Raw genomic sequence first — 23213 nt, forward strand, 5'->3', positions numbered from 1 at the left:
CAGGGTACCCAAGAGGTCTGCCCCCAGGGAGTCCTTGCCACCAGGGCCTACCCACCCAAATCACCACATCACTCCCGCTTTGCAGGGATGAGCAGAGAAGGAGTAAGGACTCGCTCCCTGTGTTAGCAATAACGTGTGAAAAAGATAGCAGCTTTTGTGCAGGCAGCTGGTAGCCCGCCTGTTTACACAACACCTGGTGGTTTTTTGTACACTAACCTGGAACATTGCAAGTGATCTAAATAACACAGATTCACAGGTAGTCATTCCAGAAGATCTGCCGTCATGCAAGTGGCGTGGAGGGAAGATTATGTTTACATCTGCTTTAGCAATAAACTTACCCAGTTTGGGAACTTTTATTTGAATTTCACTCTTCGCAATGTCTTAAAACCTAGGTATTACATAAAATACTAGGTCAGAAACACTGTTGATGTCACCACCTGAGAACCCACCCCAAAAGTAGTTGTGAGTAACAGTATCAACGATGGTGATCTCGAGCATTAAGTGAGTGCTTACTGTGTACCAGGTACCTTATTTTGGTGCTCTGCATGCATTATCTCATTTGGAAATCCTATTTCTGCTGTTCTTATTTTATTTTTTATTATTTTCATTTTTTGGTTTTTAGGTGCTATTATTTTACAAATCAGTTTCCTTAATTGATACTTAAGACATGAAGTAACTTACCCAAGGTCATTGCTAAGGTTTGAACCTGGGGTGTCTGACCCTGTGACTGTGCCTGTAACCATACTACCCTGCCTGATTCATACTTTGACAGCCAAATTGAAATCATCAAAAGTCATAAACAGTTTAAGACAGCATAGTAATGCACTAATAAGCAAGTGTTTGTCATGAAAATTGTGGGAATTTCAGCAGTATGCCTTTGCTCATAGGACGTACCAGCTTTGCTGTGTTGCCAGATATCTTAGTGGGACATTAAAATTTCACAGATCATGGAGTTCCCATTGTGGCGCAGTGGAAACGAATCCGACTAGTATCCTCGAGGATACGAGTTTGATCCCTGGCCTCGCTCAGTGGGTCAGGGATCTGGCATTGCCCTGAGCCGTGGTGTAGGTTGCAGACACGGCTCAGATCTGGTGTTGCTGTGTCTGTGGCGAAGGCCAGCAGCGGTGGCTCTGATTTGGAACGTCCATGTGCAGCACATGCGGGCCAAAAAAAAAAAAAATTCTCAGATCATTTCACAATCATGTACCAAGACATCACGTTGTACACATAATATGTACAGTTGGGATTTGTCAATCATGTGTCAGTAAAGCTGTGGGAAGAAGGGAGGAAGATTACCCGGTAAATGTAAGTCAGGTACCAATTTTAGTTACAAATATCAAACTCCTCTAGATACTCCTTCACTCATTCATTCTTTAAGCAGATTTTTAGTGAGGCTTGTTACTGTTTTTAAGTAGCCTTCAGTCATACCTCCAAACAGAAGCCTTTTAAATAGAGTGTCATTCACCCCTAAGAACCAGAGGGAAGGATGGATGTTTGGCAGTTCAGCTTGTAGCCCATCAGCAAGCCCCTTGCAGCCCCTGGAAGCCAGGGATGATATTTTGAAAACTGCTTCTGTAGGCTGAATGAGTGCCAGGGTGTTTGGGATTCAGATGTGAACTTCATGCTGTTTTAATTTCTCATCGTGTGTGTGTGCAAGGAACAACCTTGAACCTGGTCATTTGTCTACCAGTTCCCAAGGGCACAGGCAGGAGGGGCCCTGGACTCCAGAGCAGGGCTTTACGATGCCAACTCTCTCTGTGATTCTCTTTCAGATCATATTTTCTACAAGTTCCAGCCTTCCGTGGTGGCCGCAGCGTGTGTTGGGGCCTCTAGGATTTGCCTTCAGCTTTCTCCCTACTGGACCAGAGACCTGCAGAGGATCTCCAACTACTCCCTGGAACAGCTCAGCACGTGCATCGAAATCCTGCTGGTGTAAGTTCCTCTCCCGCTCCGTCTGTGTTTCTGAAATACAAAGTTCCACTTGCTCATGAGGCCCACCTCAGGTGATTTCCGGTGGTCCAAGGCTGATGGTGGGCTGGTGACTTACAGAAAGTAGGCTGTGGTGACTCCTGATAGAATTGGGAGTGGGAGGGTTGGCCCTACCAACTTTGGGTAGCTTTGGTTAGCTTTGGTTTTGCAGTTTCCAGGTTAAGAGTGAGGGAGAAGAGGGGCTCTGTGCACAGCATTCTGAGCATTCTGAGAGCCTGGGCCCTTTGACACAGTGTCTCAGTCAATCTTCTGGGTTTTCACTTGGAGAGACTCTCGTGGAGTTTCTTCTGTGGCACGATAGGATCGGCACCATCTCTGGAGCACTGGAATGCAGGTTCAATCCCCAGCCCGGCGCAGTAGGTTAATAGATCCAGCCAAAAAGAGAGAGAGAGAGAGATTCATTATAAGCTACTTTTCGGAGTTTCCGCTGTGGCACAATGGGATTGGCAGCATCTTGGGAGCACTGGGATGCAGGTTCAGTCCCTGGCTCGGCACCATGGGTTAAGGATCCCGTTGCTGCAGCTGCAGCTTAGGTGGCAACTGCAGCTTGGGTCTGATCCCTGGCCCAGGAACTCAGTATGCTTTTTTGGGGTGGCCGAAAAAAGAAAAGCTGCTTTTCTCAGATGTAGCTGCAAAGCCGTCTCAGTCACTAAGCCCAGAGTGGCTTCACCTAAGAGGCCAGAGCCTCCTTGCACGGGTCCCTGGGAATCTTGGGGAGGAAATGTCCAGTGTTTCAGGGAGGATGTTTAAAGGCATCTTGGACACAATACCACGAAACCGATACTGGGGGCCAAAGAGCTCGGTAGGGACTGCAGGGAGGAGGATGGAGAGGACAGAAAGCTTCTGCCCTGCTGTACCTGGTCTCTCTTCCTCCCAACAGCTGGCGGCATCTCCCGGAGGCTGGCTCCACTGACCTCGGGCCAGGCCCAGGAGGAGCCACATCTCAGCCTCCTGTTGCAACTGTCTTTGTCTTATGCCTCTGAAATCAGCCCTGCTCCCTAGCCCTTATTTTAACCTCTGTGCCTTTTAGAAGGTGCCCAAAGCTGGAGAACACTGGGTTGAGCAAGGATGGGTGCCCCTGGGTACTGAGACCCTAGCCCTGCCTCTTCCCCAAGTCTGTCCCTCTGGGGTAGCTCCCTTCTCAGACTTGCTGCAGCCTCCACTTGCTCCTTTTTCTTACTTTTTTTTCCCTCCCCATGTGGCACATGGAAGTTTCCAGGCAAGGGGTCGAATCAGACCTGCAGCTACATGTCCACACCACAGCTACACCGGATCCAAGCCGCGTCTATGACCTACACCACAGATTGTCCACAGACTGTGGGAACTCCAGATCCTAGCAAGGCCAGGGATCAAACCCACATCCTCACAGACACTACATGGGGTTCTTAATCCACTGAGCCCCAACAGGAACTCCTCCACTTGCTCTTTTATTTTTCTTAAATTTTTTTCTGCCTTCCTCCCTCCCTTCCTTTCTTCTTTTTAGGGCCACACCTGAGGCATATCCCTGGTTATAGGGGTCAAATAGGAGCTGCACCTGCTGGCCACAGCCACAGCAATGCCAGATCTGAGCCACACCTGCAACCTACACTGCAGCTTGTGGCAATACCAGTTACTTAACCCTCTGAGCAAGGCCAGATATGGAACCCTCATCCTCATGGATATCAGACAGATTCGCAGTCCGCTGAGCGGCAGCAGGAACACCTCCACTTGCTCCTTTCTTACAGAAGCCTCTAATTGATTTGTTTTCCCAAAAAGTTTTATTGGGGTATGTTGTTGTTGTTATTTTGTGGGTTTTTTGTTTTGTTTTGTTTTTTGAGATGGAAAAAAACCTGTTCCATCTCCCTTTCCAGACCAAGGCGCTAAGGACCCAGGGGCAACCTGATTGAAACCTACTAGCTTAGGAGTGAGCCAGCTCGGGCTGGAACTGACAGGAAGTGCCTTGAAGGCAGAGGTGGTGCCTACCTAAGTCCCAGGGGCTCTGCATGTGGATGCAGTGATGAGCAAAAGCAGACAGGCCCTCCCTCTTGAAGCTCCAACTCCACGGGAGGGACCAGGTAGTGACCTGGAAGTTGTTGTCTGCAGTGTTGACCTCAGAGGTGAGGCTGCGCCAAGGGGCTTCAGGGACAGCAAGACTAGTCTTGAGGGGTCAGTAGAGAAACCCTCCAAGCTGAGGGCTGGGGACTGAGTTTCGTCAGAGAACAGCTGAGCCAGTGCCACAGTCTGGGAGGGGCCCGGCACTAACTGTTTGTGGATCTCCTGGCATCCTCTTCAGCAGGGCAGGTGTCTGCTGCTGTGGCCTCTGACCTCCCAAGTCTTTCCTTTCAGAGCTTATGACAATGTCCTCAAGGATGCCGTCGCAGTCAAGAGCCAGGCCTTGGCCATGGTGCCTGGAGCACCCGCCGCCCCCACTCAAGTGCTGTTCCAGCCGTCCGCGTACCCTGGCCTCAGCCAGCCGACCACGATGGCCCTGGCCCAGTTCCAGAGCCCCGTCCAGGACCTGTGCTTGGCCTACCGGGACTCTCTGCAGGCCCACCGTGCAGGGACCCTGCTCTCAGGGGGCACCAGCTCATCCCTCCATGCCCTGTACCCCACCCTCCAGCCCATGGACGTGTGTCCTGTGCCGCTGCCCGCGTCCCTCAGCATGCAGATGGCCATCGCAGCTGAGCCCAGGCACTGCCTGGCCGCCACCTATGGGAGCAGCTACTTCAGCGTTCCCCACGCATTCCCCACCGGCTGTTTCGACAGATAGGACACTGTTAGTTAGCCATACAAGGAGGCCTTGGAGACCCAGGCAGAAAAAGAGGACACTGACGAGAGGAGCTTGGCCCAGCGAGGCGTTGGGAGGCTGTCCCCGTGGAGTCTGAGGGCCCTCGAAGAGAGAGTCGGTGTTCTTTTTATATAAAACTGACCAGAGCAAAACAGTCAATGACATACCTCACCCAAGAGCATTCCTCTGGAAAACGTCTTCCACGTGTGGCTGGGGTGCAAGGGGGTGGCTCGGTGGCCACCCCCTGGGAAGGGCCCAGCCAGCAAAGAAAAGACCTGGGAAGAGGCCAGGAGACTGGGACCTGGAGACACACCAGCAGTCCACGAACACGTCCAGGTTTTAGCATCAAAGACTCCTTTATTCCTTGCCGATGGCAGCTACACCACTGAAAAAAGGGGGCAGCCTGGTGTGTTCTCAGGACCCCCCCTGCCAGGGTGCTTTTCCTTCCCTGGCTCCATACCCAGGGGCCTGTGTGTGCGTTCATGCCCAAGCGGCCGCTTGCCGAGGCGCCGTGTGCGTGGCGGTCCTGCTTTGTTGTGGAACCGAAAACCTTCTTCAGCCTTTTAGATATTTCATGTGCTGCTGCTTCCCGAAGAGGCCTAGCTTTCTGTTCAGTTAGATGTCTTGTTTACATGCTGTATCAGGGATTTTGTGATACTTGAAAATTCCTTTGAAAAATCGATGGTGACTGCCACACTGCCTGTCCCACTCGAGGGCTGTAGGTTTTAACTAACCCTCCTTGGGACTGGCCCATGGGTCACCACAGACTTTCCTTGGCAAAAGTATATGCTTGGGGAGAACCACTTTCCAGGCTCTCGGTTCCAGAAGATTCCACATCTTGGATGCTCTGATCACCTGTAGAACTTCACTCTCCACCCAGAGGAAAAAAGTTGTTGAAAAGTAGACAAAGATTTAAAACCAGCAGCCCCCACCTCCCTCCACCATATGCGTCTGGTGCATGAGGTTAAAGCCAGCCTCAGCCTGGAGTTTGGCTCAGAGCAGAGGATCCGAGAGGGGTTGGATCAAAAGCCAGTATCCGGGTCTCCGCAGTGAGGGGTGCTCAGGAAGACTCTTGGAGCCATGTGCAATATGTTTTTATTCTGACGCAGCTTATGCTCAACGTGTTTTATTTTTTGGTTGGTTTGGGATCGGGGGACACGTTGTTCACCCGCTAGAACTGGGAGGTGCCAAGAGCCACAAAAGCGATTTTTGTTTTGTTTTCTTTGAGAACCCATCTTGGTTTTCTTGACTTGGTTGCCAGTCCAGGAGACTGGCGGGAGGGCTGCCGGGAGTTGGATCCGAAGGTGGTGTTTGGCACAGACCGGAGCCTCAGCGTGGAAGCGGAGTAAGAGAAGAGCCTGGATGCAGGCACGGCGCGGCCACTTTGTCACACTCGGATAGGAAAGTGCACGTTTGTTTGTTGTTTTCTCCTTTTCCTTTGCCCACCTCCTTCTATTTATGTACAACTTGTTTGGATCCCAAGTTATCGCTTCTGTCTGCTCTGGGGCCGGGCGCTTGAGTGCTTGTGAGGGTCCCCCCGCCGCCCGCTCGCCAGTAGAGCCTCACAGCCAGCCTGGCCCCCAGAAGAAGCCATCCCACAATAAACACGTCACCTGCTTGTGGCCTCTTTTGGTTCTCTTCCTGGCCTACCCTCTTCCACGTCAGCCTCTGGGAGTGGGTGTCTACGCTGGTGTGGAGAGGTTTTGGGGGTGGGTGACAGCAAGCCTGGCTGCTGTCCTCTGAATTGGAGCTGAGCCTCCCTGGGACATGGGCTGGGGCAGCAGAGGGAGTGAGGCTTGACATCCTAGCTCTACCACCGAATCCGGCCGGGTTCTCCAGAAAAACAGAACCCAGTGTATATGTAATGAGAGTGATTTGTTTTAAGTTAAGTGGCTACACATTGGGAATACCTGGATCAGGGTCGGGGTGAGGGTTCCAGTTCCTCATTCTCTCTGGGTTCAAAGTAAATCTCTTCTGGATCCAAGCCCTCTGTTCTGTCATCTGAATGCTCCTCTCCCTTAAGCCCTTTTAACGCTGATTCCCAGCAGGGCTCATTTTTGCCTTCCAGGGGGCGTTGGGCAATGTCTGAAGATGTTTTTCATTGTCACAGTTGAGAGAGGGGCCTGGCTGGCATTTAGCAGGTAGAATCCAGGGATGCTGCTCAACATCCCACGATGCATGGGACAGCCCCCATAGTAAGGGGGATGGAGTGGCCCCAAATGACAACAGTGCCAAGGTTGAGAACGCTCAGCTCACATGTTGCCTTCCAGAGAGGTCTCTGTCGTCCCCCTAGTCTCTCGCCTTAACCCCTTTATTTTCTTTATAGCTGTTAAATCATCTAGCGCAATCTTGTTGGTTTGTTCACTGGGTTTGATGGCTGGGCCCTGCACCACCTCCTGCTGGTAGAATATATAGAATATCAGCACCTGGTGATGGTGGCACCGTCAAACAGTTGGCATTTAAGCATTTGCTGTGTATAAAGCACTCTACTAAGGAATTTGCTTATTTTATTTCCTATCATCCTAACAACCCTGCAAGGTGGAGACTATTATTAGCTGATCTTACAGATCAGAAAAGGGGCTCAGAGAGGTTCATTGCCAACAGACAGCAGTGGTGAAGGAGGGAGCCTCCATTCAGACCCAGGCAGCCTGGAGGTGCCCCGCTGCCCTGAGCTGCCTCATTCAGGAGTTTTGAATGAGTGTGAGGCTCCCCACCTTGCTATCATGCTCCCCTGATGGAGAAGACGTGGTAATGGATATGGGTTCATGAGAGAGTTGCCAGGCATTCATGCTCTGGATTGACAGGGTCACGGTGACGAGGGTGGGGGTGTTGTTTCTCAGAGCATGCTCGGCGACAGACAGAAATACAGGAACATAGCTTCTTGTGCGGCTGCCACAGGCTAACATGTGATGGCTCCATCTGCCTGCCCCCAACAGGCTCTGATCTGGGAGGGCTTCCCCAAGCCCCATCTGGGACCAGGCTTGGGGCTTCCCCAGGGCATCCCCTCGGAGGGACCCCCACCTCTGGCCTGGCTCTGGCAATCCGTGGCCCCAAGTTCCCGGGAAGGAATCTCACCAGCCTCATTAACCTCATTCTCTGTTCCTCAGGGAAGCCCTTGGTGACGAATGTCAGGAGAAAGGCCATAGCCTTTGGCAGGAGGCTCAAGCCCCAAAGCCCACCAGGACCAGGCAGGTAACATAGTGAATCAGCTGGATGACCGAGACAGGGTGAGGTGGTGGGAACTATCCCCTGTAGGGGATGTGGCTTCTCTTCGGCTCTGGCTAATTCTACTTTTCATGAATGTAAGCTCCATGTTGCAACAACTTCAGGTTTTCAGAGAGACTGGAAATGTATAAACTGGAAATTTTTTTGTGATTTAAAAAATACAGAAAAATTTTGTAGTGCAATAGAAGATTAATAAAACACATTGTAAGTTAAGGTGGTTCTTAGGCTGGAAACTTGCAACTCCCAGTATGTAGACAAGAACGCTGGGTCTAAAAGGTAGAAGGTCCAAATTTGTCTGCTCTTAGCTACCTTTTTCAGAAAAGCTACCTCTCCACTCTGAATCTCTGTCTCCTCATTGGTAAGATGGGCAGCCTGTCAGCCCGGACTACGTACTAGGTTTACAATAAGAAAGCATAGAAGGAGTTCCCGTCGTGGCGCAGTGGTTAACAAATCCGACTAGGAACCATGAGGTTGCGGGTTCGGTCCCTGTCCTTGCTCAGTGGGTTAACGATCCGGCGTTGCCGTGAGCTGTGGTGTAGGTTGCAGACGCGGCTCGGATCCCACGTTGCTGTGGCTCTGGCGTAGGCTGGCTACAGCTCCGATTCACCCCTAGCCTGGGAACCTTCATATGCCTCGGGAGCGGCCCAAGAAATAGCAACAACAACAACAACAAAACAACAACAACAACAACAAAAAAAGACAAAAGACAAAAAAAAAAAAAAAAGAAAGAAAGCATAGAATACATGTGGAATCACTATTCAGTGGTGAGTTCTATGAGGAATATTGTAGGTAAGTGGGCCCCTCCCTTTGGGTGAGGGCTCATATGAGCCCCAGAGCTGCGCCTCCCTCCAGCCCAGCTCTAGCCTTAAAGGAAGAACTCAAGTGGTCAGGCTTCTCCAGGCCCAGCTCCGATGAGTATCAGTGGAGCCACGGCAGGAAGCATATACTGGAGGTCAGGCCTTCATACCCTGGCTCTGGACATGAGCAGTTCATTTCCCTTTTCTAGGTCTCAGGTTTTTCATCTGCAAAATGGGAGGGTTGGGACTAGGATTTTCTCCAGGGTCACACGTGGCTGGAGAGCACTTCAGAACAGTGACAGCTCCCTGGTCTGTGTACCTAAAGTGTCCTGCTGTCTTCAGTGGGGCCTGGCCTATCCTTTTTTTTTTTTTTTTTCTTTATCTTTTTAGGACTGCAACCTTTGGCATATGGAGGTTCCCAGGCTAGGGTTCTAATCAGAGCTATAGCTGCTGGCCTACACCACAGCCTCATGAACGCCAGAACCGAACCACGTCTGTGACCTACACCACAGCTCATGGCAGTGCCAGATCCTTAACCCACTGAGCGAGGCCAGGGATCGAACCTGCGTTGTCATGAATGCTAGTCAGATTCGTTTCCACTGAACCATGACAGGAACTCCTGGCCTATGCTTTTAATAGGACCCCCACAGGATACACATGCAGTGCCAGGCTTCCACCCTGGCTAAAAGTCCTCCCTGCTCTGAAAGCTCTGACCCAGTGTGTGGTTATTCACACCAGCAGAACTGTCAAGAAGGGCCCTGTTTATTGAGCACTTACTGTATTCCAGGCCCTGTACGTGACACTTTGCTTATGCTCTCGTTCCTCCAGCTCCTTTGTCCTCATGACAACATCATGACCCAGTATTATTAGCACTGATTTCATGATGAGGATACTCATGTTTAAAGGCCCAAGGTCTCACCACGAGCAGGTGGTGGGACTGGGTTTGCCTTAGGAGCCATGTGGCCTCTGTGTTACCCCACCCCCTCGGAAGTATGTACACAACCACACCACTGCCCATTCACTCAGGATGCCACCCCGTCACACTCTCCCCTACCCCCAACATACACACTCACACCTTGGTGTCCTAGGGGCCACAGGTGGGTGGTGGAGCGCCACCTAGTGGTGGTCTTTAAAGATGCTTTGAGAAGCTTCCTTTTGACCAGATGAGCTTGGCAGGAGGGAAATGATTGTCCTTGCAGAGAGATAAGAGATTATTCCCTAGGGGGTGGGTGAAGTGATCAGGGAAGGCATCTGAACAGTAGCATGGATTTTTTTATTTTATTTTTGTTGTTGGTGGTGGTGTTTTTGCTTTTTAGGGCCACACCAGCAGCATATGCAAGTTACCAGGCTAGGAGTTGAATCGAAACTGCAGCTCCTGGCCTACACCACAGCCACAGCAACACCGGGTCCCTGACCTGCTGAGAGAGGCCAGGGATCAAACCTGCATCCTCATGGATACTAGTTGGATTTGTTTCCACTCTGCCACAATGGGAATTCCTAGCATGAATTTTTACCCTTTACCTTTGCAACTCCTCTGTGACCCAGGAAGGGACAATCGTATTAGCCTGCTTTACCTAGGGAAAGACAAGATGCAGAGAGTACCACGGCTTGCCCACGTGCCTTGCAAATGAGTGGAGGAGGCACTCCTGGCACTCTGATCACACTGGCTTGAAGGTGGTGGTGGTGGTAACACAGGTGATGGTGGTCGTGGTGACAGTGGCTAATATTTTATTCAGAGCGTGACGACTCTATTAGGTAGTAAGTGCAGTTATTACCCCCACTGACAGAAGAGGAAACAGGCTCAGAGAAATGGATCAACTTACCCCAAGGTGACGCAGCCGCTAGGTGGTAGAAGAGGGATGTGAACCCAGGCAGTGTGACTCCAGAATTGAAGCTCTTAAAAACTTTCCTTTCTGCTGGCTCTGAGGAAACCTCTTTTCCAAGATGCCAGCAGAATGGATGCTTCACCTCCATCTCCACTTATTCCACTTATCCATAAGCTGGAATGAGAAACTAGAGCCTCCATCAGCCAGTGATGCCTAGTGCCACTAAATAATCTGAGACTCGCTCTGCTGTGTGATCTTAGATGGATTTCTTCCCTTCTCTGAGCCTTTGTTTCTGTATCTGTGGAATACAGAATTTAGTTGAGCTCTCAGGCCCTTCTATTGCATTTGTCTGTGACTCTAGAATACTAGCTTCAGAATTTCTCCCCTGCCAGCAATTTGAATTTGTCCTTGAATCGGTTACCAAAGTAAAACCAATCTCTCTCCACCCACCTCCCCCTTTCTTGTCTAACCTTTCTCCTCTCCCTTCCTCCTCTCTCTCAATTTTCAGCCTAATTATGGTTAACTCTCTGTTATTTAGAGACTTATTATCCAAGCTCATTATGAGTAATTATTCAGTCTGGAGGGGAAACAGCAACACTGCTAGTTTAATTTAATGCTTACCTACTTCACTTAATTAGCAATAAGTCTTGGCAAAATGATGGAATTCACAGGGTCCTGGCTTGGTGGGTGGGTGGGAGAGGCTGAGTGCTGTTCTTGGAAAGATAAACAAGTTTCAGGGCAGAATGTGGAAGGAAGCAAGGAGTGAGCTGCCAGTGAGCTGGGCAGTATTGTCTGTCCAGGCTGAGGCTGGCCTCTGAGTGAAAGGCCATTAGATTACATGCACTGCAAGGACCTGAGGTCAGGTAGCACTTATTAAACACCTGCTGTGTGGCAGGCCCTTTGCAAGGTGTTGGGCAAACCTCATTTCTTTCTTTCTTTTTTTTTTTTTTCTTTTTAAGGTGGATGAAGGTTCCCAGGCTAGGGGTCCAATCGGAGCTACAGCTGCCAGCCTGCACCATAGCCACAGCCACACAGGATCCGAGCCGCATCTGCAGCCTACACCACAGCTCATGGCAAACCCACGTCTTCATGGATACTAGTTAGATTCGTTTCCACTGAACCATAATGGGAACTCTCAGGCAAACCTCATTTGTAATATCCCATGTGTAGGATCTGTATATTCAAGATAAGTTAGATAATTCAGCTCTTTTTGTATTATGTTTCATGTGTACAGCACTATCGTTTGACGTCTGTCTACACTGCAAAGTAATCTCCACAAGTCTAGTTACCATCACCATAGAACTGTTCCTCTTCACTATTTTGCTCATCCCTCTCAACCCCCTTCCCCTCTGGTAACCACTAATCTGTTCTCTGTATCTATATGAGTTTGTTTTGATTTTTTGAGAAATCATGCAATATTTGTCTTTCTCCATCTGACTTATTTTACTGAACATGATACCTTCAAGGTCCATCCATGTTGTCACAAATGGCAGGATTTCATTCCTTTTTTTTTTTAATTTTTTTTTTTAATTTAATCTTTTTAGGGCTGTACCCGAGGCATATGGAAGTTCCCAGGCTAGGGGTCAGGTCGGAGCTCTAGCTACCAGCCCACACCAGACCCACAGCAGTGCCAGATCTGAGCTGCGTCTGCGAGCTACACCACAGATCACAGCAATGCCAGGGATTGAACCCGCATCCTCATGGATTCTAGTCGGGTTTGTTACCACTGAGCCATAACAGGAAATCCAAGATTTCATTCTTTTTCTAAAGCTGAATGGTATTTTATAGCTGAATGATATGTATATATATATCACATCTTCTCTATCTATCTCTTCATTCACTAATGGACACTTAGATAATTCAAATCTTATAATGAGTATATTCTTCTCTTTTCAAGGAGTCCTGCAGGAATTTTGATTAGTGAAGGAGAGAGTTTCCTCTCTGATGTTACTGGCTCTTGTATGTGTCTCTCATCCTTTTCATGAAGGGAGGCCTCAGGCTCATGGCTTTGGGCAGCAAAATCTGGCTAGAAATCAAGATCGTTCAGCTTTGGCTTTTTAAAAAATAATTTAAATCTATTTGTGGCAAATGATGTTGGCTTTCCATGTGCAGAAGAGATATAAAGTTTCCAGTGTAGTAAAGATAAGTGAATTGTCTTAGAGTAAGTATGAGATAAACAGAAGTCAGAGTGGTACCCAGATGGAGTACACTCCCAAGGAGAGAGGAGAATGAGAAGCATCCCATTCAGACGCTAGGGCAGCCATTGTCCTACCTGGAGTCGAGCAGACCTCCCTTCTCCCCTCCCATGCCTCCAGCAGTTGCCAGAATCAGGGAGGTTTGCTCAATCCAGATGCTCAGCGTCCTGACGCAGGGCTCCGGGTACCCACCAGGGATCAGAGTGACCTTTCTGACACCTTTCCCAGCCCACCGCAGCCTCTCCATGTTTCTCCCAGGCCCCCCTGTCCAAGCCCTACTGGCTCAAACCATGACACCTCCTGGTTCCTTAGAACCTTCCTGGTGCTTTCTCATAGACTCACTTCTCAGTCCCTTGTTGGTCCTCCTGGCCCCTGTTGTGCCAGCAGGTAAGGTGAACCCCAAAAAAGCAACTCCGCAGCAAATTAGTGGAGAGTCACAGCCATGCTGAAGCACCTTCCCAGCTAAGCCGTGGTGCATCCATCCCGGTGTCTGTGCAGCCTCAGAGCCCAGCTGGGGGGGGGGGGCCTTTCCTGGAAGTCTCAGTCCTGCCCCCTACCCCCCATACACCTGTCCTATGGCCCATCTGAGAGTCAGTGGGTTACCCCTCCCAGGTGATGGTGCCCACTCAGAGTGTGAGTGGCAGGCTATTGTGAGGGGTCCTCAGAACTGTGCCCACCGTGCCCTCTCCCTGTGGGTCAGGAGTCTTCCATCCACATCCAGGTCTCCCCGCCACATGCCATGACATGGATCCCACCAGGGGCCTCAGGGCCAAGGTGTGGCCTGTGTAGCCGTCCTCAGGATTTCCCACCCCCACCAGCCAGAACTGCCCCAAGACACTAGGGAACCAAAGACAAAGAAGTTCTGGATCAAACGGAGGTCTACTGTTACACCAGGTTTATTTGTGGCTTTGTGGCCCCCTCAGAGCCCTGCCCACTAGCTCATGCCAGCTTCTTGCTTACACGCTCGTAGCTCACGCCTCCGACAGTGGAGACCTGGAAAAAGCAGCGAGAACAGAGGGAGTTAGCGTAGGGGCCTCACGGACCATGTAGGGGCCCAGACAAGGCAGACCAGCCTCGAATCCCAGCCCTGAGTGGGAGTCAACCCCGCTGCACCACTTCTCTGGGCTTCAGTTTCCTGACTGGTTACAGGACTCGCTGTGGGATAACCTTCTACCCATCTGTCCATTTCAGTTCACCTGTGCCAGGCATGTCCCTTGCAGTGTCCCATTTATGCCTCCCCACGATATGGAGGTTGTCCCGTTGTTCCGTTGTACAGATGAGAAAACTGAAAAGCCAATCACCCCTTGAAGGATCAGGGACCATGCTCAGTCTGTACCGTTTAGCATTTATGGGGCACCTGTGCTCGGTGATGGGAAGATATGGTCTCTGCCCTTGGGAAGCATAAGGTCTCGTGAAAGAGGCTGGCAAGAGGGTTCTATTCGCTTGGCATGAGGAGGAGGCTCACTGCATGTGGCGCCCTGGGCCTGGGGCCATTGAGATGTGCTGTGATGTGGTGTGTGCATGGCATCGGTTGGCCCTGATCCCCAGCAGAGGAAAGCCGCTTTCTCAGGAGCAGAGGTGCATGGCAGATGGAGTTTTGTGGAAGCAGTTTTGTCAAAGGCCAGCAGTGGGAAGTAAGGTGTGATGTGCGTGTGGGGTGGACAGAAGATAGAGGGAAGGAGGAGGCTGGGGCTCAGTCTCGAGGAGAGGTGATGAGAGAAGGCGTGCTGCTGGTGGGTGGAGGCGGGAGGAAGAATGCTCACGAAATGCACCCCTGTTGGTGAAGAAGGAGGGAGGTTTCCAGGATGATTCTGGGCCTCCAGAGGGGGGAGATCTACAGCCAAGACAGCCTCTCTCTGGTGTCTTGTCCATGTGCATGTGCATCTGTGTGTGTGCCTGTGCCTGCATGTGCGTGATGGCCCTGAGCTCTGGGCACTGCTTATACCATATAGGCTCTATGGCTGGGCACCCCTCGGAATCAGGAAACAGCTTCACTCCATGTGGGACCTGTGTTCTCCCTGCACCCTGCACAGGATGGGGAGCCTTGCCTCTGGGAGTCAGAACCTTCAGCTTTCATCAGATTCTCCAAGACATCAATTTCCATTCCAAAATGTATAGTCACTTGTGCCACACATGTATATGTATGTGTACATATGTATACATACACACACTTACATGTGTATTTCTTTTTTTCTTTTTACAGCTGCACCTGCACCTGATCAAGGCCAGGGATCGAACCCATGTCCTCATGGAGACTATGTCAGGCTCTTAACCCACTGAGCCACAACGGGAATTCCAGTATACATACGTACTTTTTTAAACACTGTACGTATATTTATTTTTTGGTTTCGTTTGTTTGTTTGTTTGTTTTAGAAATTAAAACAGGAGTTGCTGTCGTGGCGTAGCGTAAACAAATCCGACTAGGAACCATGAGGTTGTGGGTTTGATCCCTGGCCTTGCTAAGTGGGTTAAGGATCCGGCGTTGCCATGAGCTGTGGTATAGGTCTCAGACACGGCTCGGATCTGGCATTGCTGTGGCTCTGGCGTAGGCTGGCAGCTACAGCTCTGATTCAACCCCTAGCCTGGTCACCTCCGTATGTCGAGGGTATGGCCCTAAAAGTACAAAAGGCAGAAAAAAGAAAAAAGAAATTAAAGTGTGAACAAAGACCCACTGGCCTGGGAAGAGCAGGCAGAAAGTTTAGAAGTCAGCTGATGTGACCTGCCTTTACCATGAACTGGCTGTGTGGCCTTAGACAAGCTCCCTGCTGTCTCTGAGCCTCTGTGACTCTCTTTAAAATGGGAGTAGTGGGAGACACTGAGCCTCTTGGGCCCACATGCTCCTTTCCCCTAGACAGGGCTTGAGAGGAAGGAAATAAGGAAGAAGATTGAGACAGAGATATAGGAGACAGGGAGGCAAGGAGGTGGCCAACCCCTGCTCCCTCGTCACTTCTCTTCTGGAGAGGCCTGGGGAAGACAGACCAGACCTTCTCCAGGGGACTTCAGCCCAGGATAGAGGCTCACTAGGGGGCAGTGACTGTGGAAACACCTGCTTTGTCCTTGTAACTTCACATCCATCTCTGGAGCCCAAGGTACGGGGGATGGGGGGTGTACACACGTGAGATGAAGGGCGGCACCTCCCACCTGCGTTCACAGAGAACGGGGTGGGCAGTCCATCCACAGATATGTGAGCTGGCCCTGCCAGCGTTTTAAAAAAATGTGTAATGGGAGTTCCTGTCATGGCTCAGCAGTAACGAATCTGACTAGTGTCCATGAGGATGCAAGTTCGATCCCTGGCCTCACTCAGTGGGTTAAGTATCTGGTGTTGTGGTGAGCTGTGGTGTAGGTCACAGACAAGGCTCAGATCTGGTGTTGCTGTGGCTGTGGTGCAGACTGGCATCTGTAGCTCCAAATTGACCCCTAGCCTGGGAACCTACCTATGCCGTGGTTGCAGCCCTCAAAAGACCAAAAAAAAAAAAAGTGTGTAACTAGTTAGCAACATTTGTTGATCTGGAAATTTCACTTTGAAATGCTAATTTCTAGCTTCTCTTGAAAAACCTGAAGCCCTAGCACAAGGGCTGAAGTCTCTTGTGGAAGTGGAGCCGCCCTTGCAAGGCCACCTGGACTGGCTCCTTCATTTACACTCTAGGAAGGGTCCAGACTTGTGCCTCCGAGGTGGCCTCGTGTGGACACTGGAGTCAGACTGCCTAGTGCCAAATAAATCCCTGCTCTGTCAGAACACTCTGTGCCCTCCAGCTCATCATTTAGATTCCTTGTGCCTCAGTGTCTTCACCTGCAAAGTGGGGATAAAAATCCTTATCTAACAGGGAGATTGTGAAGGTCAAATGAGCACCCAGCACCCAGCCTGACCCCTGGAGCATGCCCGTGAAGCCAGCTGCCCAGAGGCCTGCCTCTCAGGGGCCATGGCTGGGGGCAGAAAGCCTTCTGATCAGCAGTGCTGGAAACAACAGGACACTTACCTCCACCAGCTTGCCGTCCACAATCTCCGCGGTGTGGTGGTAGTTGGGGCTGTTCACCACCACCTTCCCCCCCTCCATCTGCACAGTGGCCTGGAGAAGAACATAACACAGTTTGAGTTGCAAGCCCCCCAACCGCAGACCAGGTCTTCAGCCTCAGCAGCCCCCCCCACCCCCACTAGGAGTTAATTTGCCCTGTAGGCATACAATTACATATATCCAAACCCTGGCAAGTCACTGAACCTCACTGTGCCTCAGTTTTCTTATCTCTAAAATGGGGATAGTAACTGTACCTACTGTGTGACGTTATTGCAAAGATCAAATAATTTACTGCGATATATGTGAAGCGCATAGAGCAGTGCCTGGCCCCGTGATGTGCACGTCTTGTTAAACTATGGTGACAGTTGTGGCCATCGTTCCTAGAATGATGCCAGTGGCATCCAAGGGTGTTGAGTACGGCAGTGTTTGTGATGGTGAACAACCTAAGTATCCAGCCTGGGGTATCCACTGGTAAATAACCTAAACATCTATAATTAAATATCCATCAGTGAGGGAGCAGTAAGTGATAGCATTTCCATATGATAGGATACAGTGCTGCCTTTAAAAACAAATAAGCATGAGTTCCCATTGTGGCTCAGCAGGAGTAGGTCGCAGACTCGGATCAGAACCTGTGTTGCTATGGATGTGGTATAGGCAAGCACCTGCAGCTCCAATTTGACCTAGCCTGGGAACTTTCATATGCTGCAGGTACAGCCCTAAAAACAAAAAACAAAAAAACAAAAAAACAAAGTCAATATGTGCTGACACAGAAAGACGTCTGTGAGAAGTGGTTAAATTTTTTAAATGCCCGAGTGGCAGAATATTAATATTATGGCTGCTTACCCTCCACCTTGCAGCCTGAAGAATAAAGTATTCTCGTGGTCAGGGTTGGGGACTGCAGAGGGGATCCAGACCAGGAGGAAGACCTGAGGGGCCAGTCTGGGTCGGAGGGGGACAAACAGCCACCTGTTTGGGTAACACTTCTTTGCTTCCCAAGATGGCAGTTTCAAACCCAGATGAGTTTGATTCTAGGGCCTGGGCCCATTCATCTCTAGGCCACCCTGGAGGCCCCGTAAAAATGTGGCTGTGCTCTCTGGAGCCTGATGGCCCAGGTGCGAAGAGCTGCTGCTGCTGTGGGAACCTGGCAGCTACTTAATTCCATGTCTCGGCTCAGCTCCTGGTCTGTAAAATGGCAGTAATTGTCGTGGCCTCATGGGCTTACCTGCATTAAGGTGCATGACAGAGGTAGCAAGTGTCCGGAATGTGTGCGTTAAGGATTCAGCAAATGTTAGTTTCTGCTATCATTATAGTGCCCGTTATTGATGGTAGCATTAAAAACCAGGAATGTCATTGTACAACTATAAATGTAATTGAGTAATAAAAAAAATGCTATAAAAAGTAAAAACCAGGAATGACTGCATTGGCAAGTCACTCCAGCTCTCAAAGCCTCAGCCTGGGGAGCAGCTGGGGGGCAGGGGGGACATGACTAGGAAGGAGGGAGGGGGGCTGGCGGCCTCTCACCTTGAACTTCTTGCCCCCGATGGTCTCTATGTCGCACTCCTTGCCGATGGTGAACGTGTTGGTGATGGAGTGGCCCCCGGGGTATTGCTGGGACCAGGTGAAGTTCTGGCCATCCTGCTTCACCTCCGAGATGATCTTGAGGTTGCGGGCCTTGTCAATGGCGTCGCTGGGGAGTGCTGGGCCGGGAGACAAGCGGAGCTCGTAAGCCTGTAAGAGGTGCCTGTAACCTGTGGTTTGGGGGATGCCCTTGCCTGCCCTGCGGCAGGCTAGCCTCAGGGTTAAGAGCATAAGTCTCAGTTCTGTCGAGAGCCGAGGGGCGTGGGCAAGTCACTGCCTCTCCCAACCTCAGTGTTTTATCCTCAGAGTGGGGAGAAGGCCCATTTCACAGGACCGTTGCAAGGATTTGATTATGGTGACTGTGTCTGGTAAAGCTCCTAGTGTATAATTAGCAATAAATCATAGCTGCTCTTCTGAACTATACTAGAAATTTGCCAAGGTCATAAAGTTTGAGAAGGAACAGGGCCTTCAGGACTGTCTTCTAATGCTTTTATTTAACATATAAGTTTCCTGTAACTACATTGTTGTAGAAGAAGCCAACTTGCTGTTCCTTCAGGGCCAGTCCTGGTTAATTAACTCAGAAGGGCTCTTGCCTCCCCACATAGGCCCTGCTTTCAGGGTCCTTCTCCCACCAGGAGGTGAGGCCGAGGTCTCCTGGGACTGTCCTCTGAATCTAGACAATTGCATTGCCTCCCACTTAGCTGGCCCACTAAGATTCCTGCAGGACTGTCAAGTCCACTGCCTCATTGGTTCCTCACAACCAGTGTTGCAATGGAGCAGTCAAAGGACTGGTGTCTTTGACTCCATCCGCAGTGCCTAGCATTGTAAGAGGCCCCTGTTTGCTGAATGATTCAATGAACAAGTGGCTTGTCAAACCTAGACTCTGTGCTGTCACTCCTTGATCACCTCTCTCCAGGCCAGTTGTGGGGACACCTCTCATCATCTCATCATCATATCTAGAGGATCTAATGTTCTTTGCCACTGATGCACAGTGAAGCCTTGGGCAAGTCTTGCTGAGGCGTCGCAGCAGTAACATTGGGTTGGCCCATGCGTATAGCAGGTACTCAAGAAATATTTGAGTGAATAAACCAAGCAAATCTCTACCTCTCTTAACTAGCTGTGTGACCTGGCACTAGTCACTTAGCTTCTCTGGGTCTCATGGAGTTTGGGTTCCTGGCACAGAGCTGGCCAAGACAGCCCAGCCCCAGGAAGGTGTTCTCAGGAGCTCACTCACCCAAGCGCTTCATGAACTCATCGTAGTTCTTCTCACTCTCGATCTCATACTTGCCGGTGAAGGCCATGCCGCTGGAGAGCTGGGAGGTCCAGGAGCCGAAGGATGAGGCAGGAGGGCTGCAATGCTGAGGAGTCTGGGGCCTCAGCTTATATACTCTGCCAGGTGCTGAGGCTCAGCCCCCAAGTCACCCCACTTCTCCTTCCCGCCCCTGAAGAGGAAGCACCTGCAGTTTTACGATGTGGGTAGGACTTGGAGGAGCAGTGCCCTGAGGTTATTCACCCTGGGGACTTGCTGGCTGGAATCCCATTGCCATTCCCACAAGTCCAGGGCCAGCTCTGCACAGGGTTTGGGGTGTCATCCACCTGTGGCCAGCCCTCCCTCCCTCCATCTGTGCTCTCATCACCCCTCATTTACTCAGTCACCCCGGCATTCATCAACCAAAGTGCATCTGGCACCTCAGTGTGGGGCCAGTACTGAGGAAACAATGAGATATACCCCCTTCCCAAAAGAGCTCCCAGTGAGATCCAGAGACAAAACACACCTGCAGAGAACTCTCATGCCAGCAGGTTGTGATGTGTCCCAAAAGAGATCTAAGGCCTGGGGAGGGAGCCATGGTGTCCAGCTGGCTGGTGCAGCTTTGCCTAGGAGATGCATTTAATACAGGTCTCGAAGGGATTTGGATGTTTGGAGAGGCAATGAGGTTGGAAGAGACAGAACCTAGGCAGATCACATTCTAAGATGAGGGGTGCAATGTGAGGAAGGTGGGGAGGGCCGTAATGAAACAGTGAGTTTGGCTGCAGCAAACAGCACTTGAAGGAGAACAGACACGAGATGGGTGCAGATAATACAAGCAACACGAGGCAGCAGCCCGTGGACCCAGGGTGCTGGTGCCCCACAGACCTGCCATCTGCCAGGCAAGGGTTAAAAGTGTGGCGAATTTTACTCTGTTCCAGCTTCACAACTTGGGAGGGCTAGGAGTTCAGAGCCCTGCTTCCAGTCCCTGTTCTGATGCTGGCAGCGCTTCACCCTAAAAGACTCCATCTTCTCTGTGATAACTCCTGCCCTGCATGTCTCACGGGACTACGCTCTGGATCAGACAGATGGGCCGTGCAAAGTATGAAGCAACTTACAAAGGCTCTCATTCCTGTTATTATTAATTAAGGAAAATTTTGCAAGTCTCTCTCCTTTTCCAGAGTCAGCTTTCCAAGACGCCCCATTATTTCAGTCCAAAGCAGAATTCATCAGGGTTGCCAACCACAAAACCTGGGATTGAGTGGTTTCTGAACTGATGAAACCAGCTTTGCCATATTTTTCCAGTCTGTAATCTCCAATCTTAGAATTCATTACGCCAGCCAAGGGTCTTACTAAAAAAAAAAAAAAAAAAAAAAAGAAAAGAAAAGAAAAGAAAATACACCCACATCCTTCTCCACATATTGCATTATGGATTTTCTGATGCTAAATTATATATATTAAAATTTCATAGGGCAGAGATGGCCCTTGATAACAGTTGGTATTTATTCTTCTAGCTTTTTTTTTTTTTTTTCCCCACTGTACAGCAAGGGGGGTCAGGTTATCCTTAGATGTATACATTGCAGTTACAGTTTTTTCCCCCACCCTTTCTTCTGTTGCGACATGAGTATCTAGACATAGTTCTTCTTCTAGCTTTTAAAATGCATACATGGGAGTTCCCGTCGTGGCACAGTGGTTAACGAATCCGACTAGGAACCGTGAGGTTGCGTGTTTGGTCCCTGCCCTTGCTCAGTGGGTTAAGGATCTGGTGTTGCCGTGAGCTGTGGTGTAGGTTGCAGACGCGGCTCGGATCCCACGTTGCTGTGGCTCTGGCATAGGCTGGCGGCTACAGCTCCGATTAGACCCCTAGCCTGGGAATCTCTATATGCCGTGGAAGCGGCCCAAGAAATAGCAAAAAGACAAAAAATAAAATAAAATAAAATGCATACATGTACTTTCTTATATAAATGAGATAATACTGTTCTGTCACCTTTTTTATGTAATGTTGTAAGTACATGTGTATGTCATTGCATAAAGGTATGTTGTATACATAGTCTATGTTTCATAATTTACCTAACTACTGCTGGCTGTTTAGGTTGTTCCCAACCTTCTTCTTTTCATAAATAACTCTTTTTTTTGTATTTATTTGTTCTTTTTTTTAATTACTAAAATGAATTTATCACATCTGTAGTTGCATAATGATCATAACAATCCAATTTCACAGGATTTCCATCCCATAACCCAAGCACATCCCCCCACCCCCCAACCTGTCTCCTCCGGAGACCATAAGTTTTTCAATGTCTGTGAGTCAGCATCTGTTCTGCAAAGAAGTTCAGTCTGTCCTTTTTTCAGATTCCACATGTCAGTGAAAGCATTTGCTGTTGGTGTCACATTGTATGGCCAACTTCACTTAGCATGATAGTTTCTAGGTCCATCCGTGTTGCAAAAAATGCTGGTATTTCATTCTTTTTAATGGCTGAGTAATATTCCATTGTGTATCTTCTTTTATAAATAACTCTTGAGGTAAACATTTTCATTCACCCCTCTTGGTGCACATGTCAAATTATTTACTAAAATTAATTTGCTAAGAATGAATTCCTAGAACAAAGGGATTTTGTATCTAAAGTTATATAAATTTCTATATTAGTTATATCTGTACTCTAATGCTGTCCTGAAAGGCTAGAACAGTTTATGCTCCCACTTAGAACATAGGAGAATTTCCCTTTATTGATAATAATGAAATAACAATGACAATAATAGCTAACACTTACTGAGTGTTTATCATGCATTGGGCATGATGCTGAGTGTTCTGCATTTATCTCATTTAATCTTCCAAACAACTCTGAAGTCGGTACCATTATTGTTCCCATTTTGCCAAGGAGGAAACAGAGGTTCAGACAGAGTAAGTAAGTAACTCACACAAAGTGTATAGTTCAGTATAGTGTAAGTATAGTAACTCGGACAGAGCCCCTGTGTATAGTTCATATTTCATATTTACTACCAAGATGACTTTCAACAGTTTTTAAAGACTCTGTTTCCAGAAATCCTCCATGATCCCATTAGCTTAACAATGTTACTATTTTTACTTTTTTCCCATTTTTAAAGTTTTATTGAAATACACACACCCATACACACACACACACACACACACACACCCATTGCTTTTTAGGGCCACATCCACAACACATGGAAGTTCCCAGGCTAAGGGTCGAATCAGAGCTACAGCTGCTGGTCTATGCCATAGGCACAGCAACGTGGGATCTGAGCCGTGTCTGCTAGCTACACAACAGCTCATGACAACTCCAGATCCCCGACCCACTGAGCGAGGCCAGGGATCAAACCTGCATCCTCATGGACACTAGTCGGATTCGTTTCCGCAGCGCCACAACAGGAACTGCTATTGAAGCACAGTTGATTTACAATGTTGTGATCATTTCTGCTGTACCGCAAAGTGATTCAGGTATACTGAATACATTATATACATTTTTGGATTCTCTCCCCATGTAGATTATCACAGAATATCGGGTAGAGTTCCCTATACTATAAAACAGATCCCTGATGGCCAGTCATCCCATATACC

At 49.4% G+C, this 23213-nt stretch overlaps 2 protein-coding genes across 2 annotated transcripts in view; one reads left to right on the plus strand and one right to left on the minus strand.

Moving 5' to 3' along the window:
- Positions 1-6380, plus strand: part of CCNJL (cyclin J like) — a 63357-nt gene extending 56977 nt beyond the window's left edge. Inside the window, exons 5-6 of the mRNA XM_003359830.5 lie at positions 1773-1932; positions 4315-6380. Of these exons, the coding sequence (XP_003359878.3) occupies positions 1773-1932; positions 4315-4738 (584 nt within the window). The 3' untranslated portion in view covers positions 4739-6380. The remainder of the gene's footprint in view (positions 1-1772; positions 1933-4314) is intronic.
- On the minus strand, positions 13678-19759 carry FABP6 (fatty acid binding protein 6). Its single transcript, NM_214215.2, has 4 exons — positions 19625-19759; positions 18334-18509; positions 16777-16866; positions 13678-13792 (listed from the first exon to the last, which is right to left on the minus strand). The coding sequence occupies exons 1-4, from the start codon at positions 19689-19691 to the stop codon at positions 13739-13741; spliced, it is 387 nt and encodes a 128-aa protein (NP_999380.2). The 5' UTR covers positions 19692-19759; the 3' UTR covers positions 13678-13738.

This window comes from Sus scrofa, chromosome 16 (assembly GCF_000003025.6).
Source record: "Sus scrofa isolate TJ Tabasco breed Duroc chromosome 16, Sscrofa11.1, whole genome shotgun sequence".
Taxonomy (NCBI): domain Eukaryota; kingdom Metazoa; phylum Chordata; class Mammalia; order Artiodactyla; family Suidae; genus Sus; species Sus scrofa.

Coding starts and splice junctions, on each gene's coding strand:
- FABP6 (NM_214215.2), bottom strand. CDS start 19,691: ATGGCCTTCACCGGCAAGTATGAGATCGAGAGTGAGAAGAACTACGAT. Junction 18,510..19,624: donor TGAGTTCATGAAGCGCTTGG/GTGAGTGAGCTC, acceptor CTCCCGGCCCAG/CACTCCCCAGCGACGCCATT. Junction 13,793..16,776: donor TGGACGGCAAGCTGGTGGAG/GTAAGTGTCCTG, acceptor TGCTTTTTCCAG/GTCTCCACTGTCGGAGGCGT.